This window comes from Artemia sp. Qi Xiang Cuo, chromosome 6 (genome assembly GCF_049724085.1).
Source record: "Artemia sp. Qi Xiang Cuo chromosome 6, ASM4972408v1, whole genome shotgun sequence".
In the NCBI taxonomy this organism is placed as follows: Eukaryota; Metazoa; Arthropoda; class Branchiopoda; order Anostraca; family Artemiidae; genus Artemia; species Artemia sp. Qi Xiang Cuo.
In genome coordinates, this window is record NC_142799.1 from 69569777 (window position 1) to 69589089 (window position 19313).

The 19313-nt window shown below is 34.4% G+C and overlaps 1 protein-coding gene across 1 annotated transcript in view; it reads left to right on the plus strand.

Annotated features, from left to right (window-relative positions):
• The first annotated feature begins 543 nt into the window (after nt 1–543).
• Nucleotides 544–19313, plus strand: part of LOC148951554 (purine nucleoside phosphorylase-like) — a 49253-nt gene continuing 30483 nt past the window's right edge. The window contains exons 1-2 of the mRNA XM_089091145.1: nt 544–1081; nt 4275–4461. Coding sequence (XP_088947271.1) covers nt 544–1081; nt 4275–4461 — 725 coding nt within the window. The remainder of the gene's footprint in view (nt 1082–4274; nt 4462–19313) is intronic.

Genomic DNA, 19313 nt, shown 5'->3' on the forward strand with positions numbered 1-19313 from the left:
CTTTAGCAATCCATGAAACAAAATTTTATAATAATATATAATGAACACTTGCCTATACTAACTTATATACGCAACTTGATCTGGGATGCAGCGGTAGCTTGCAACCTAGTAACAGACGATCACATCCAATCCTAAAAAATACATTACTTTATGGATACAACACTGTACAACACTGTAATAGCAAATTATATTAACATCATCTTACTTACAAAGATCAAATCAATGTTATTAACTTAATCTAAAGCATGTAGATATAGTTATATTATATACATTAGGTTCTTTAGAGTTTTAACAAAAAACTGATTGTTTAATTGAAACTAGATTAATTCCTGAAAATTTCAAATGGAATAATTTTATTTTATGGATGACTAAAGTTATTATGTAAACTGCAAAAATATTTATGGTGTCTGAGCAATGATTCTAATTTTTTAACTAAAACTAGAAAAATATAAGAAAATTTTAAAATTAGTTTTTATTTTTGATAGGTTTTTGATACTTGATGCGTGGTTTCAATATAAAGCAATAGTAACGTTATTTGAAACAATGAAAAAATATTCAGACAATGCAAATGAGATTTTTATGAGCTTTTCTTCTCAGCTGAAAAACTTGATAACCAATATTTGGAATCATCTACGGCAAACTCCTCTTGTTGAAGAATCCCCTCTTAATTATGATGAGATCAAAGCTATTGCTGATTTTTTGTTATCTAAAACGAAGTACAGGTGCCAGATAGGAATTATTTGTGGCTCTGGGTTAAGTGAACTTGGAAACTTATTAGAAAATAAAACCACCATTCATTACAAAAATATACCCCATTTCCCTGTTTCAACCGTTGTAGGGCATAAGGGCCAAATGGTAATAGGGCTGCTTAAAAATGTCCCAGTCGTGTGTATGCAAGGTAGATTTCATCCGTATGAAGGATACCCGACTTGGAAGTGCGCTTTACCGGTTCGAGTCTTGCACGTAATGGGAGTTAAGAGTTTGATCATTAGCAATGCTGCTGGTGGTTTAATGTCCAATCACAAAATTGGCGACATAATGATAATAAAAGACCATATAAGCATGCCGGGGTTAGCTGGAAGTATAATAAAGAACGACCTCTTTCCTATACTAAAACATCGTAAAGAGTTGTTCAATGGCTCATTTTAAAGAAAATTAATGGGGTTAAAAACCTTTTGTAATTAAAACAAATTATTTTTATTACATTAGGAAATTTTGATTATGTTCCTTAAAAAATCATCCTAAGTAAAAATTTCCCATACAGAAATTGAACTTAAGCCTACTGGGTGAGATTTACATAAAGGACCGATATGTAAACTCCGGGTTGCAACGATAGCTAGCAACCTAGTAAGAGACGACCACGTCCAATTTTAAGAAATATAAAAACCCATAACTCCTAAAAAAAAGAGTCAGATCAAAATTTACATTAAAAGACGTCAATGAAATAACAAACCATTCCATACATTGGACTTAGTTAGCTACTTGATTGTTTGAGTTTCGTCTCTTACTATTTAAAAGAAGAAAAAGCCGTAGGCTTTTTCCTGTTTTTATTTATAGTTAAAAAACGAACTCAAGTCCAAAGAAACTGAACACTGTGGTTCATTCATATTATTTTCATTATTTTAGCTAGAATGTAAATAAACAAGTTTCTTTTTAAATTTTAAATTGAAAAGATAGTGCTTTTAATTCAAAATATTAAAAGTTCACCCCGACGGGGAGTGTAACCCCCATCTCCCAGGTAACAAGTGCGCATACTTACCATTAGACTATCGAAGACTTACAAAATAAAAGTTACATAAAAGATATGATAATAATTTTTTAATCCGGGTTACATAAAGGCTCGATCATCGAATTTTTACATTAAAGATTATGCCGTAGGCTTTTTCGTGTTTGTAATCATATAGTAAAGAATGATAAGATGCCTATGGTTTATTAAACGGTTATATAAAGTTACATTAAAAGACGATCACTTAAATAACAAACCATTCCATACATTGGACTTAGTTAACTACTTGATTGTTTGAGTTTCGTCTCTTACTATTTAAAAGAAGAAAAAGCCGTAGGCTTTTTCCTGTTTTTATTTACAGTTATAGTAAAGAACGACATCTAGAGAATGTTCACTGGAAAGTAAATGGGAATTATGTAATTTTCATCGGTATCATAAACCTAAAAAAGAACAAACCATGGGACATATTAGACTTAGTTTGATGCCTAACTCTTGGAAGGTTTGTCTCTTACTATTCCAAATAAGAAAACGCCATAGGCTTTTTCCTGTTTATGATTTTTCCGGGTTGCTTTCAAACAGTGTTTAGGAAATCGGGGTTGCAGCGGTAGCTAGCAACCTAGTAAGAGACGTTCACGTCCAATGTTAATAAATATAAAAACTCGTAACTCCTAAAAAAAAAGTCAGATCAAAACAAAAAGTAGCCTACACCATTAGAACCGCCTTGTCCAATGCCCCTGAATAGGAAACTTTCTGTCCCTTGGCTTGAACACCAAGGAAAATATATTGGCTTGAAAATCAAGAAAAGTGGCAGCTACTACAACATTCTGCCTTTTTTTTTATAGAAATATAAAAAAAACAAAAAGCACACCATTAGAACCGCCTTGTCCGAAACCCCTATAAGGGAAACTTACCGCCCTTTGGCTTCGAAAATAAAGAAAATATATTGGCTTGAAAATCAAGAAAATTTACTTTAACCACGTTATTCTCCACAAACGGGATATTATTTTCTTTCTTCATCTTCTTTTCGACAGATAGCTTGGCACTGGAATATCGTAGAGAGTTGTTCAATGGCTCATTTTAAAGGAAATCTCTAGATCTAGTGCTATTTGTACTTTGTTTTTTTTTTAATTAATTATTTTTTACGAAAAACTTAAATTTTTATATACAATATTGATCAATGACGTCATAGTCGTTGGATGTAGTAGTACATAAAGGCTCGATTATCGAATTTAAGCTGAAACTAAGTAAAAGACAATTATGCCTCCATATATTCACAGTGATGCATAAGATTCCCCATTACATCTGTAAACTGTTCCACAGTTGCCGGTCCATGCCTTGGAAGCTTTTCACTAAACATGCAACATTTCTTTTGGATATTACTATGAAGTTTTGCAAAAGCACCTCTAGCTGACTTTTCAACAAAATCCATTCTTTCAGAGATAATTTTAATCTTTAATTTTGATCCGGATTGCAGCGGTAGCTAGTAACCAAATAAGAGACGACCACGTAAAATGTTAAGAAATATAAAAACCCATAGTTCCTAAAACAGGAGTCAGATCAAAACAAAAAGTACACCATTGAGATCAACGAATCCAATGATGTGAATATCTTGTCCTTTTGGCACAAGCTATAGCTGCTGACTTGTCGCAAAATTCCTTTTTTCAAAGCGAACATAAACCTTAAGGAGCTTAAACTTCGTGATTAACACAATATATATATATATATATATCAATATAATCCCAGTTTTCAGATGAGACCATGAACACAATCTGCTTAGACTTTTTTCTCCCTTTTTATCTTAAATAAGAGGTTTATTAAAAAAAAAGAAGAAAAAACTTAATCCTCCTTGAGCTTGTGCTTGTTCGAAATATACCAACCCCTTAAATTTACATAATTCCATAAAATAAGAAAAAAAATTAAGAAAGGGAAGAAAAGGAAGAAAAAAAAATCGGGAACTTGCCCGGCTTCTGGTAACAACAACCATCCTATCAATAACTCATTCCATTTACCAACAGACCTGGAACCCCTGCTTCCATCTGACAAAAAAAAAAACAATTTTTTTATGAGGAACTCAAGAACAAGTCAATTTCAATTTAACTACGCTTCTAAAATATTGGTCAAGTAAATTTTTTCGTGCAGCTGATAAAACATTTTATGCTGAAATTAAATGTGTGATCAAACTTTCTGTAATATAAGGTTGTTTGGTATAATTTGTTGGTTTATTCTGCTTTTTGCTAGATTTGGTTGTTTTGAATTTTTCTAAAAGTAAATATAAGTCGTTTATAAATGTTATACAATTCAGTTTTGTATGCCTAATTCATGCTTCCGATCGGCTCTTTTCTAGCAGACATTATTCCTACCTAACACTTTCTGAAGCACTGTATTTTTGGATTTCTTGGTGCTCTAAACAAAAAGTGAAGACCCAAAGATCATTCTCTGAAAGTTTTGGTGTATAAGAAAATCCTGATTGTATTTTCGGATTCCTCGTAACAAGCTCTGTTTCAGGGTGTTTACTTAGAAAGGATTTTTGATATTGATTGGATTTTAGAAATTATAACTGAGCTGAATTTTCTAACTTTAGTTAATATTGGACTCATGTATTATTTTGGGCGATTTGATGTAACTCACGCGTTTACCATTGTTGCAACAACGGTTGCAACTTCGGGAGTACTACTTTACTTAAAAAGTATTTTACTTAGAAATTATGGTAATTATATTGATGGGATTTTAGAAAGGTATTTTTATACCTTTCTATTTTTATATTTCTTAGCGTTTCTCTGCAGTATACTATTTCTGCAGTATATATACCGCTGCAACCCGGATTAAGTTGCCTGTACAAGTTAATATAGGCAAGAGTTCGTTTTTTATTTTAAGGTTGCAGCTACTGCTGCAACCCGGATATTGCTGCAATCCGGAAAGCTTGCAGCTACCCCGGCAACCACCATATATCAGTTACTATGGGCCAGAGATCGTTCTTTAATGTAACTGTTAAAATTCTTTATTTGAACGTTTCTTGGTGTAGTGGTTAGCACTTAGGACTTTGAAACAAGCAATCCGAGTTCAAATCCCGGTGGACAGTATTTATGAAATGTAGCTTACTTATACTACCATTTAGGTTTCTGCCGTAATTCTTCCTTTTCAAAATTAAATTTGTTACTATGGCCTAGAGTTAGTTCTTTACCATATCGTAACAATTTATTTTATAATAATAACTATTTTAGTTAATTACAAAAGGTTTCTATATGTTTCTATATAAGGTTTCTACAGCAGTTTCCTTTAAAATGAGCCGTTAGACAGCTCTTTATTATGACCAAGAGCTGTTTAATTTAATATTTCAGTTACTAGGGGTTACAGTTCGTTCCTTATTGTAATCCTTGCTGTAACTATGGACTAAAGTTCGTTCTTTAATGCAACTACCGCTGCAATTACTATGGGCTAGAAGTTCGTTCTTTACTGTAATACACACAGGAAAAAGCCTACGGCTTTTTCTTCTTTTAAATAGTAAGAGAGGAGTCTCAAATAATCAAGTAGCTAGATAATTCCAAAGGTAAGCAATTTTTTGCTATTCCAATGATCGTTTTTTATTGTAACTAGGTTTCAGCCATCTCTACAGCCATGATACTATTGGAAATTACATAATCCCTATTTATGTTTCAGTTAAGATGGGCAAGGTGTCGTTCTCTATTGTATTATCTGCTCACAACTGTCACAATACATTGTGGGTATACATCCCTGATGTTAGCTACCTTATCAAGGCTCTCACCAAATAATTTTATTATTGTATTTTCATCCACAGAAACTCTAAAATTGCTGTAACCTTAGATGAAGTCTTGACTATTATTACGAAAGAGTTTACTTGACACTTCTTCTATATAATGACTTAGTTCCTTGTACGAGCCCTTGACTTATAGTTGATTAATATGTTGTATAATCTTAGATTTTGATACTGCCTTATATACGTTATTAATGAAACAGTTCAAGACAGGAAAATGTGGAGCTAGTGCCCTTAGAGAACGCAAATAGCTCTGACATCCCTCATTTGGGCTACAGTATAACGAATGCCCATGCTTTCTTGTATCCCTGTAATTGATTTCACAATAATCCAAGCCGCCAAGGTAGAAATTAACCACTTTGTCAGTTGAAAATTTTAATGCTATATTATTTTCAAGGATATCAAAAAGAATTTGACATAATTCAATATCTGTCGGATAGAGCTTGCAGATATCAGGGTGACATTGCCAAGTAACCTGCTGCCCAATTTTTGGTTTTGAATGTTTACTCAGATTGTTATTGGTGACTTCAGCCATCATAATTTCCTTGTCAGATCTAGATTCAGAGCATTTTTCAATAGTTGTCTCGTACTTTTCAGGACAGTTTGTTCTACTACACAGAGAATTTTTTGCCAAATATTCAGAAGAACTAAAAGAACTGTTTAAAACACAGTTAGAAATGCTTTTTTCTTGAGTAGGTGTTCCAGGAATTTGTTCTAAATCATTAGTCTTACAAACACACATACTAATAACCCTAACAGGCTCGTTTTCGCCATAATTGAAAAACATTGCTTTTCCTTCGCTGTTGATAGGTATGCTTGTATATATATTTTTATTGCTGCTACATAAACTGCAATTGCTCCTTCCAAAATTAATATACGAGTTTTCTAGGAAGTACGCCTCCGTATATTCACTGTGTTGTCGAACATTTTCCATTGAATCTATAAACTGTTCCGCAGTTGCCAGTCCATACCTTGGAAGCTTTTCGTTAAACTGACAACATTTCTTTTGGATATTACTATGAAGCTTTGCCAAAGAATTTCTAGCCGACTTTTCAACAGCATCCGCTCTTTCAAAGAGAATTTTAATTTGTAATTTTGAATACTTTTCGTGATCCCGGTAAAACATGCGTAAAATGTTTCTCAATTTACAAAGATCAGCCTGCATTTTTGCCATCTTATTGTATTTCTGAATGTAATTTTTCCCTTTGTCCTTATGCGTTCTTCGGTACAACCTCGCAGAGAATTTAATTTTTTAATTATAGCTTTTGTCACCCCAGTATCTACCCATTATTCTGTTAGCAACTTTTTTCTTATGTTTGTTTCGGTAATCTTCATCATTATCATACCGTTCCTTGCTCTTTTATCTAGCCTGCTCAATTGTTGCTTCTCTATAAAGTTTATCATTTTGATAATGCTCCTTGATCTTTTGTTTGGCTGTCTCAATTTTTACTTCTCGATACACCTGGACGGTTGAATACCTTTGCTTTTGGTTTTTCTTATATTTGATGCGGTAATCTTCATCATTGTGATAACTCTCCTTGAACTTTTGTTTGGCTGTCTCAATATTTGCATGTCTATAATCTTCATCATTGAGATAACACATCTTGCTGTTTCGTTTTGCTCTCTCAATTATTACTTCTCGATACGCCTGGTCGGTTGAATACCTTCGCTTTTTTATTTTCAAGTTATTATCTCTGTTGTTTGTGTAGTTCTGTTTTTTAAACTTGCGTATAGCCTGCTTCGATCTAACCATTATCTAATCAAGAATGAGAGAATTTACATCTTTGTCGTTCTTAAGTAGTAATTATGACGTCACGGCGTAATGATTTTATTGTCGTCATGGCGCAATGATATTATTTCATGACGTCTTCAGAAACAACAATATATTTTCGTGTTTTTCTATTCACGTCATAGCTCTAATATAAAACTATGATGACATTCATTATTTATCTAGTAGGGTTTCAGACAAGGTAGTTCTAATGATATACTTTTGTTTTGATCTGACTCTATTTTTAGGAGTTTTGGGTTTTTATATTTCTTAGCATGGGACTGATCGTCTCTTACTAGGTTGCTAGCTACTGCTGCAACCCAAATTATAAGAAACAGCCTGGCCGAGTGGTCCAAGGCACTGGTGTTAGCCACCAGTCTCTTCGGAGGCGTGGGTTCAAATCTTACCGCTGGTATGCGATTATGTTTGAAAGACTGCAGTGTGAAAAGACATCGAAAATGCAGTTTTTGGTGGAAAAATTTATTCTCTTATAGAAATAATTTATTTTAGTTACTATAGATTTTTAACCCAATTAATTTTCTTTAAAATGAGCTATTGAACAACCCTCTACGATGTTCCAGTGCCAAGCTATCTCTGGATACAAAATAAAAGAGAAAAAAAGAAAAAAATATCCCGTTTAGGCAGAATGTTGTAATAGCTGCCACTTTTCTTGATTTTCAAGCCAATATATTTCCCTTGCTGTTCAAGCCAAGGAACAGAAAGTTTCCTGTATAGGGGTTTTGGACAAGGCGGTTCTAATGGTGTACTTTTTGTTTTGATCTGACTCCTTTTTTTAGGAACTATGGGTTTTTATATTTCTTAACATTGGACGTGATCGTCTCTTACTAGGTTGCTAGCTACCGCTGCAACCCGGATTTATTTCATGTACAGTAAAGAACGATCTCTTGCCAATAGTAACTGATATACGGTGGCTCCAGGGGTAGCTACAAGTACATAAAAGGATCGATATGGTTCATCGTAAATGCAGAATATGTAAGTTTCATCAGATATAATTTCATGATCAAGATTGATCAATGACGTCATTATCATAGGTATTACCCAGATTGTCTCTTACTATTCCAATTAAGAAAAAACCATAGGCTTTTTCTGTTTGTAATTTCACAGTATCTCGATGTATCCGAGTTGCAGCGGTAGCTAGCAACCTAGTAAGAGACGATCACGTCCAATGTTAAGAAATATAAAAACCCATAGTTCCTAACAAAGGAGTCAGATCAAAACAAAAAGTACACCAGTAGAACCGCCTTGTCCGAAACCCCTGTATAGTAAACTTTCTGTTCCTTGGCTTGAACAGCAAGGGAAATATATTGGCTTGAAAATAAAAAAAAGTGGCAGCTACTACAACATTCTGCCTAAACGGGATATTTGTTTTCTTCTTTCTTTTCCACAGATAGCTTGGCACTGGAACATCGTAGAGAGTTGTTCAATAGCTCATTTTAAAGGAAATTAATTGGGTTAAAAATCTTTAGTAACTAAAATAAATTATTTCTAAAAGAGAATAAATTTTCCACCAAAAACTGCATTTTTGATGTCTTTTCATGCTTTTCAAGCTGCAGGAACATCGTAGAGAGTTGTTCAATAGCTCATTTTAAAGGAAATTAATTGGGTTAAAAATATTTAGTAACTAAAATAAATTATTTCTAAAATAGAATAAATTTTTCCACCAAAAACCTGCATTTTTGATGACTTTTCATGCTGCAGTCTTTTCAAAGATATTTGATTTTTGTACATAAATCATAATCGTATACCAGCGGTAAGATTTGATCCGGGTTGCAGCGGTAGCTAGCAACCTAGTAAGAGACGATCACGTCCAATGTTAAGAAATATATATTATCCGGGTTGCAGCGGTAGCTAGCAACCTAGTAAGAGACGATCACGTCCAATGTTAAGAAATATAAAAACCCATAGCTCGTAAAAAAGGAGTCAGATAAAAAAAAAAGTACACCATTAGAACCGCCTTATCTGAAACCCGTATAAAGGAAATTTACCGCCCTTTGACTTGAATAACAAAGAAAATATATTGACTTGAAAATCAAGAAAATTGACTTTAACCACGTTATTCTCCACAAACGGGATATTTTTTTTCTTTTGTTTCCAGAGATAGCTTGGCACTGGAGCATCGTAGAGAGTTGTTCAATAGCTCATTATAAAGAAAATCTCTAGATCTAGTGCAGTTTGTACTTATTTTTTTTAAATTAATTATTTTTTACGAAAAACTTTATTTTTTAGATACAATATTGATCAATGACGTCATAGTCACTGGATGTAGTTAGTATCCGGGTTGCAGCGGTACTTAGCAACCTAGTAAGAGACGATCACGTCCAATGTTAAGAAATATAAAAACCCATAGTTCCTAACAGAGGAGTCAGATCAAATTCAAATGTAGACCATTAGAACCGCCTTGTCCGAAACCCCTGTATAGAACACTTTCTGTCCCTTGGCTTGAAACAGCAAGGGAAATATATTGGTTTGAAAATCAAGAAAAGTGGCAGCTACTACAACATTCTGCCTAACCGGGATATTTTTTTCTTTTTTTTCTTTTTTCTTTGTATTCAGAGACAGCTTGGCACTGGAACATCGTAGAGAGTTTTTCAATGGCTCATTTTAAAGGAAATTAATTGGGTTAAAAATCCTTTGTAACTAAAATAAATTATTTCTAAAAGAGAATAAATTTTTTCACCAAAAACTGCATTTTTGATGTCTTTTCACACTGCAGTATTTCAAACATTATACCAGCGGTAAGATTTGAACCCACGCCTCCGAAGAGACTGGTGGCTAACACCAGTGCCTTGGACCACTCGGCCAGGCTGCCTCTTATAATTTGGGTTGCAGCAGTAGCTAGCAACCTAGTAAGAGACGATCAGTCCCATGCTAAGAAATATAGAAACCCAAAACTCCTAAAAATAGAGTAAGATCAAAACAAAAGTACATCATTAGAACTACCTTGTCTGAAACCCTACTAGATAAATAATGAATAATGAATGTCGTCATAGCTTTATATTAGAGCTATGACGTGAATAGAAAAACACGACATTATATTGTGGTTTCTGAAGAGGTCATGAAATAATACCATTGCGCCATGATGTCATGAAATAAAATCATTACGTCGTGACGTCATAATTACTATATAAGAAGCGTCAGAACTGTAAATGTTCTAGTTTATAATTAGATAATGGTTAGATCAAAGCAAGCTATACGCAAGTTAAAAAAACAGTATTACATAAAAAACAGAGATAGTAACTTGAAAAGAAAAAAGCAAAGGTATTCAACCGACCAGGCGTATCGAGAAGTAATCAAACAAAACAGCAAGATGTGTTATCACATTGATGAAGATTATAGACAGGCGAAAATTGAGACAGCCAAACAAAAGATCAAGGAGTTTATCACAATGATGAAGATTACCGAATCAAATATAAGAAAAAAGAAAAGCAAAGGTATTCAACCGTCCAGGTGTATCGGCAAGTAAAAATTGAGACAGCCAAACAAAAGATCAAGGAGCGTTATCAAAATGATGAAGATTACAGAGAAGCAAGAATTGAGCAGGCTAGACAAAAGATCAAGGAGCGTTATCACAATGATAAACTTTATAGAGAAGCAAAAATTGAGCAGGTTAGACAAAAGAGCAAGCAACGATATGATAATGATGAAGATTACCGAAACAAACATAAGAAAACAGTTGCTACCAGAATAATGGGTAGATACTGGGGTGACAAACGCTATAATGAAAAAATTAAATTCTCTGCGAGGTTGTACCGAAGAACACATAAGGACAAAGGGAAAAATTACATTCTGAAATACAAGAAGATGGCAAAAATGCAGGCTGATCTTCGTAAATTGAGAAACATTTTACGCATGTTTTACCAGGATCACGAAAAGTATTCAAAATTACAGATTAAAATTCTCTTTGAAAGAGCGGATCCTGTTGAAAAGTCGGCTAGAAATGCTTTGGCAAAGCTTCATAGTAATATCCAAAAGAAATGTTGTCAGTTTAATGAAAAGCTTCCAAGGTATGGATTGGCAACTGCGGAACAGTTTATAGATGCAATGGAAAATGTTCGACAACACAGTGAATATACGGAAGCGAACTTCTTAGAAAATTTGTATATTAATTTTGGAAAGAGCAATTGCAGTTTATGCAGCAGCAATAAAAATATATATACAAGCATACCTATCAACAGCGAAGGAAAAGCAATGTTTTTCAATTATGGCGAAAACGAGCCTGTTAGGGTTATTAGTATATGTGTTTGTAAGACTAATGATTTAGAACAAATTCCTGGAACACCGACTCAAGAAAAAAGCATTTCTAACTGTGTTTTAAACAGTTCTTTTAGTTCTACTGAATATTTGGCAAAAAATTCTCTGTGTAGTAGAACAAACTGTCCTGAAAAGTACGAGACAACTATTGAAAAATGCTCTGAGTCTAGATCTGACAAGGAAATTATGATGGCTGAAGTCACCTATAACAATCTGAGTAAACATTCAAAACCAAAAGTTGGGCAGCAGGTTACTTGGCAATGTCACCCTGATATCTGCAAGCTCTATCCGACGGATATTGAATTATGTCAAATTCTTTTTGATATCCTTGAAAATAATATAGTATTAAAATTTTCAACTGACAAAGTGGTTAATTTCTACCTTGGCAGCTTGGATTATTGTGAAATCAATTACAGGGACACAAGAAAGCATGGGCATTCGTTATACTGTAGCCCAAATGAGGGATGTCAGAGCTATTTGCGTTCTCTAAGGGCACTAGCTCCACATTTTCCTGTCTTGAACTGTTTCATTAATAGCGTATATAAGGCAGTATCAAAATGTATGATTATACAACATATTAATCTACTAAAAGTCGAGGGCTCGTACAAGGAACTAAGTCATTATATAGAAGAAGTGTCAAGTAGACTCTGTCGTAATAATAGTCAAAACTTCATCTACGGTGATAGCAATATTAGAGTTTCTGTGGATGAAAATACAATAATAAAATTATTTGGTGAGAGCCTTGATAAGGTAGCTAAAATCAGGGATGTATACCCCACAATGCATAGTGACAGTTGCGAGCAGATAAAGACAAAATACCAATTGAAGAGTCTAAGATCCCTTTCAAATAAGAAAGGTTTTGATGTAATGATGGCCACGATTTTAGAATACCTACAACAGGACATACCCAAAGATGACAGAGAACAGCTAATTCATTGTAGAGGTTGGAAAGAGGATGTCATAGATTCATTCTCTGTCTGTGATTACTGTGCTGGGAAAATGTTGAAAAGTCAGGAGAATGTCCGATCAGTATTAAATAACCTTCATATAGACTGTACACCGGAATGTATAAGGTGTTTAAATAATTTTGAAATGGCAATGATTTGATTTGTAATGCCTTGTCTTACGATCGTCATATTAGGGCAGGTAACTGCATTGAAGAGACCTAGAACAGAACTTGTTGACGCTCTTAAGGGGAGAATAGTATATCTACCTGTTGATGTGCAAGCAAATGCAGATATTCAGCCTGAAAAACTTCTTAACATTGATAGTTTTGTAGTCATTGTCAATGGTCAGCCTACTTACAACAAGAATGTTTGGACTGCACTAATAGATCTGAGAAAAGTCCATGAAGCACTGTTGTGGTTAAGAGAGAACAACCGTCTCTATAAAACAATACGTGCATACACCCTAGAAGATTTAAATAATACACTAAAGAACGATCTCTCTCCCATAGTAACTGATGTGTTACATTAAAAGACGATCATTGGAATAAAAAGTTACTGCATGCATTGGACTTAGTTAGCTACTTGATCGTTTAAGGTTCGTCTCTTACTATTTCAAAGAAGAAAAAGCCGTAGGCTTTTTCCTGTTTGTAATATTTTCTTGTTTGTTATCAGGGTTACAGCGGTATCCGGGTTGCAGCAGTAGCTAGCAACCTAGTAAGAGACGATCACGTCCAATGTTAAGAAATATAAAAACCCATAGCTCCTAAAAAAGTTTACAGTAAAGAAAGATCTCTCGCCCATAGTAACTGATATATGATGGTTCCAGGGGTAGTTACATAAAGAACCGACATATCTCATCATAAATGGTGTTTGTCAATTATTACATTAAAAGAGGATAATTGGAATGAAAAATTATTGCATACATTAGACTTAGTTAGCTACTTGATCGTTTGAGGTTCGTCTCTTACTATTTCAAAGAAGAAAAAGCCGTAGTCTTTTTCCTATTTGTAATATTTTCCTTTTTGTTTTCTGGGTTGCAGCGGTAGCTAGCAACCTAGTATTACAATAAGGAACGAGCTGAACACATAGTAACTTAAGTATTAAATCAAACAGTTCGGGGTCATAATAAAGAGCTGTGTATCCGGGTTGCAGCGGTAGCTAGCAATCCGGGTTTCAGCGGTAGCTAGCAATCTAGTAAGAGAGGTCTATTAAGAGACGATCACGTCAAATGTTAAGAAATATAAAAACCCCTAACTAATAAAAAAAGAGTCAGATCAAAACAAAAAGTACACCATTAGAACCGCCTTGTCCGAAACCCCTGTATAGAAAACTTTCTGTCCCTTGGCTTGAAAAGCAAGGGAAATATATTGGCTTGAAAATCAAGAAAATTGAATTTAACCACGTTATTCTCCACAAACGGGATATTTTTTTCTTTCTTTCTTCTTTTCCACAGATACCTTGGCACTGGAACATCGTAGAGAGTTGTTCAATGGCTTATTTTAAAGGAAATCTCTAGATCTAGCGCCTTTTGCACTTAATTTTTTTTTAATTAATTATTTTTTTACGAAAAACTTTATTTTTTATAAACAATATTGATCAATGACGTCATAGTCCCTGGATGTAGTTAGTATTACATAAAGGCTCGATCATCGAATTTAAGCTGAAACTAAGTAAAGGACAATTATGCCTCCATATATTCACAGTGATGTATAAGATTTACCATTACATCTGTAAACTGTTCCACAGTTGCCGGTCCATACCTTGGAAATTTTTCACTAAACATGCAACATTTCTTTTGGATATTACAATGAAGCTTTGCGAAATTACACAAAGGATCGATACTGTTAATGGGAATTTTATCAAACAGTTCGTGGTAACGAACTGTATAGTAAGAGCAAAACTTCTCAATTGTAACAGAAACTCTAAAAAAGGGAATTTTAATATCAGTAGATATATCAATAGAATTGGATTTTTATTCTGTATAGTAAAGACTGAACTCTAGTTAATTTTAATTATAATAAGGAACAAACTCTTGCCTATAGTAGTATATAGTAACTAAAATATTAAAATAAATAATTACATAAAAGCTTGATTTATTTCATTAAAACTGGGGATTAAAGTTTCGTCGGTATCATGGTTGTAGAGATAGCTGAAACAATTAAAGAACAAACCATGGCATAGTAACTAGAAATTTTACCAAGGGTTGTGGTTCGTTCTTTATTGTAGTTTTCTTGATTTTTTTAAAAATAAAGAACGAACTCAAGCCCAAAGGAACTGAATCCTTTGGTTCATTCATATAATCTTCATTATTTTAGCTAGGAGGTAACTAAAGCGAGTTTCTTTTTAATTTCAAATTTTAAAGATGTTACTTTAATATCAATGTATTAAAAGTTCTCCCCGACGGGAAATCGAACCCCGTCCTTCCGCGTGACAAGTAGGTATGCGTATCATTGTACCATCGGAGACTTTTGAAATATAATCTGGGTTGCAGCGGTAGCTAGCAATCCGGGTTGCAGCGGCTGCTAGCAACCTAGTAAGAGACGATCACGTCCAATGTTAAGAAATATAAAAACCCATAGTTCCTAAAAGAGGAGTCAGATCAAAACAAAAAGTACACCATTAGAACCACCTTGTCCGAAACCCCTGTATAGGAAACTTTCTGTCCCTTGGCTTGAACAGCAAGGGAAATATATTGGCTTGAAAATCAAGAAAAGTGGCAGCTACTACAACATTCTGCCTAAACGGGATATTTTTCTCTTTTTTTTTCTTTTTTTCTTTTCCACAGATATCTTGGCACTGGAACATCGTAGAGGGTTGTTCAATAGCTCATTTTAAAGGAAATTAATTGCGTTGAAAATCTATAGTAACTAAAATAAATTAGTTCTAAAAGAGAATAAATTTTTCCACCAAAAACTGCATTTTTGATGTCTTTTCACACTGCAGTCTTTCAAACATAATCGTATACCAGCGGTAAGATTTGAACCCACGCCTCCGAAGAGACTGGTGGCTAACACCAGTGTCTTGGACCACTCGGCCAGGCTGTCTCTTATAATTTGGATTGCAGCAGTAGCTAGCAACCTAGTAAGAGACGATCAGTCCCATGCTAAGAAATATAAAAACCCAAAACTCCTAAAAATAGAGTAAGATCAAAACAAAAGTACATCATTAGAACTACCTTGTCTGAAGCTATGACGTGAATAGAAAAACACGAAATTATGTTGTGGTTTCTGAAGACGTCATGAAATAATATCATTGCACCATGACGTCATCATGAAATAAAATCATTACGCCGTGACGTCATAATTACTACTTAAGAACTACAAAGATGAAAATGGTCTCATTCGTGAATTACATAATGGTTAGATCAAAGCAAGCTGCACGCAAGTAAAAAAAACACTACTACACAGACAACAGAGATAGTATCTTGAAAAAAGAAAAGCAAAGCTATTCAACCGACCAGGCGTATCGAGAAGTAAAAATTGAGAGAGCCAAACAAAAGATCCAGGAGCGTTATCACAATGATAAACTTTATAGAGAAGCAACAATTGAGCAGGCTAGACAAAAGAGCAAGGAACGGTATGGTAATGATGAAGATTACAGAGAAGCAAGAATTGAGCAGGCTAGACAAAAGATCAAGGAGCGTTATCAAAATGATGAGGATTACAGAGAAGCAAGAATTGAGCAGGCTAGCCAAAAGATCAAGGAGCGTTATCATAATGATAAGCTTTATAGAGAAGCAACAATTGAGCAGGCTAGACAAAAGAGCAAGGAACGGTATGATAATGATGAAGATTACCGAAACAAACATAAGAAAAAAGTTGCTACCAGAATAATGGGTAGATACTGGGGTGACAAAAGCTATAATGAAAAAATTAAAATTCTCTGCGAGGTTGTACCGAAGAACGCATAAGGACAAAGGGAAAAATTACATTCAGAAATACAAGAAGATGGCAAAACTGCAGGCTGATCTTCGTAAATTGAGAAACATTTTACGCATGTTTTACAAGGATCACGAAAAGTATTCAAAATTACAGATTAAAATTCTCTTTGAAAGAGCGGATGCTGTTGAAAAGTCGGCTAGAAATGCTTTGGCAAAGCTTCATAGTAATATCCAAAAGAAATGTTGTCAGTTTAATGAAAAGCTTCCAAGGTATGGATTGGCACCTGCGGAACAGTTTATTGATGCAATGGAAAATGTTCAACAACACAGTGAATATACGGAGACGTACTTCTTAGAAAATTCATATATTAATTTTGGAAGGAGCAATTGCAGTTTATGTAGCAGCAATAAAAATATATATACAAGCATACCTATCAACAGCGAAGGAAAAGCAATGTTTTTCAATTATGGCGAAAACGAGCCTGTTAGGGTTATTAGTATATGTGTTTGTAAGACTAATGATTTAGAACAAATTCCTGGAACACCGACTCAAGAAAAAAGCATTTCTAACTGTGTTTTAAACAGTTTTTTTTAGTTCTACTGAATATTTGGCAAAAAATTCTCTGTGTAGTAGAACAAACTGTCCTGAAAAGTACGAGACAACTATTGAAAAATGCTCTGAATCTAGATATGACAAGGAAATTATGATGGCTGAAGTCACCTATAACAATCTGAGTAAACATTCAAAACCAAAAATTGGGCAGCAGGTTACTTGGCAATGTCACCCTGATATCTGCAAGCTCTATCCGACGGATATTGAATTATGTCAAATTCTTTTTGATATCCTTGAAAATAATATAGCATTAAAATTTTCAACTGACAAAGTGGTTAATTTCTACCTTGGCGGCTTGGATTATTGTGAAATCAATTACAGGGACACAAGAAAGCATGGGCATTCGTTATACAGTAGCCCAAATGAGGGATGTCAGAGCTATTTGCGTTCTCTAAGGGCACTAGCTCCATATTTTCCTGTCTTGAACTGTTTCATTAATAGCGTATATAAAACAGTATCAAAATGTAAGATTATACAACATATTAATCTACTAAAAGTCGAGGGCTCGTACAAGGAACTAAGTCATTATATAGAAGAAGTGTCAAGTAGACTCTGTCGTAATAATAGTCAAGACTTCATCTACGGTGATAGCAATATTAGAGTTTCTGTGGGTGAAAATACAATAATAAAATTATTTGGTGAGAGCCTTGATAAGGTAGCTAACATCAGGGATGTATACCCCACAATGCATTGTGACAGTTGCGAGCAGATAAAGACAAAATACCAATTGAAGAGTCTAAGATCCCTTTCAAATAAGAAATGTTTTGATGTAATGATGGCCACGATTTTAGAACACCTACAACTGGACATACCCAAAGATGACAGAGAACAGCTAATTCATTGTACAGGTTGGAAAGAGGATGTCATAGATTCATTCTCTGTCTGTCATTACTGTGCTGGGAAAATGTTGAAAAGTCAGGAGAATGTCCGATCAGTATTAAATAACCTTCATATAGACTGTACACCGGAATGTATAAAGTGTTTAAATAATTTTGAAATGGCAATGATTCGATTTGTAATGCCTTGTCTTACGATCGTCAGATTAGGGCAGGTAACTGCATTGAAGAGACCTAGAACAGAACTTGTTGACGCTCTTAAGGGGAGAATAGTATATCTACCTATTGATGTGCAAGCAAATGCAGATATTCAGCCTGAAAAACTTCTTAACATTGATAGTTTTGTAGTCATTGTCAATGGTCAGCCTACTTACAACAAGAATGTTTGGACTGCACTAATAGATCTGAAAAAAGTCCATGAAGCACTGTTGTGGTTAAGAGAGAACAACCGTCTTTATAAAACAATACGTGCATACACCCTAGAAGATTTAAATGAAATACTTGAAGCACGTCTTGCTGAAAAAGCGGTTGGTGTTGATAATTTACCTGAAATACCGGAAGCTGCAATCCTTCAGAAACTGACAGAAAGTGCAAAATCTACATTGGTTGAACATTTTTCTGTCCAGCCTCTCAGTTCAGCGGTTCCAAAAGACTTCATTGAAGATTTTAAGCAGATAAAAGATCTTGGTACTGACCAATTTCAAATCAAGAAACTAAAAGGTGAGAGCGAAGTCTTATTTCAGGAAGAACTTGATCTAAAAGTGCTTCCAAATCTTTTCCCAAAAGGCAAATAATGCTTGCGTGACAAGGCAAGACCATTTCGGATTAGGAATGCAGAATATTTTATATCAAGGCTTCTTAGCAGACATGCTAAGTTCCGTCTTGAGAAACAGTTTCTTTTTCACAGCTTGCAATTGCAAGAATTCTCTTACATGTGTAATAGCGTCGGTCATATGTTGCAGACTGTGAAACCAAATCAAAATGCTCGTCAATTTATAGACAGGCTTCATTCCCATGATGGAAAGATGGAAGCGACTTTGTTTTCCGTTCAATCAAAAATCAGAGGATCTCATTAGTATTTTCAATCTCTTTCCTATAAAGTAAAGTCAATGATTGAGCAATTTTACAATAAAGAAGAACACCTAGCCCATGTTAACTGAAACATAAATATGGATTATGTAATTTTACATTAAAAGACGATCATTGAAATAACAAACAATTGCATACATTGGAATTAGTTAGCTACTTGATTGTTTGAGGTTCGTCTCTTACTATTTAAAAGAAGAAAAAGCCGTAGGCTTTTTCCTGTTTTTTACAGTAAAGAACGATCTCTCTCCAATACTAACTGCTATATGGTGGTTCCAGGTGTAGTTACATAAAGGACGAATATAGCTCATCATAAATGGCGTTTGTCGATTATCCGGGTTGCAGTGGTAGATAGCAACCTAGTCTGGGCTGCAGCGGTCTCTCGCAACCTAGTAAGAGAAGATCACGTCCAA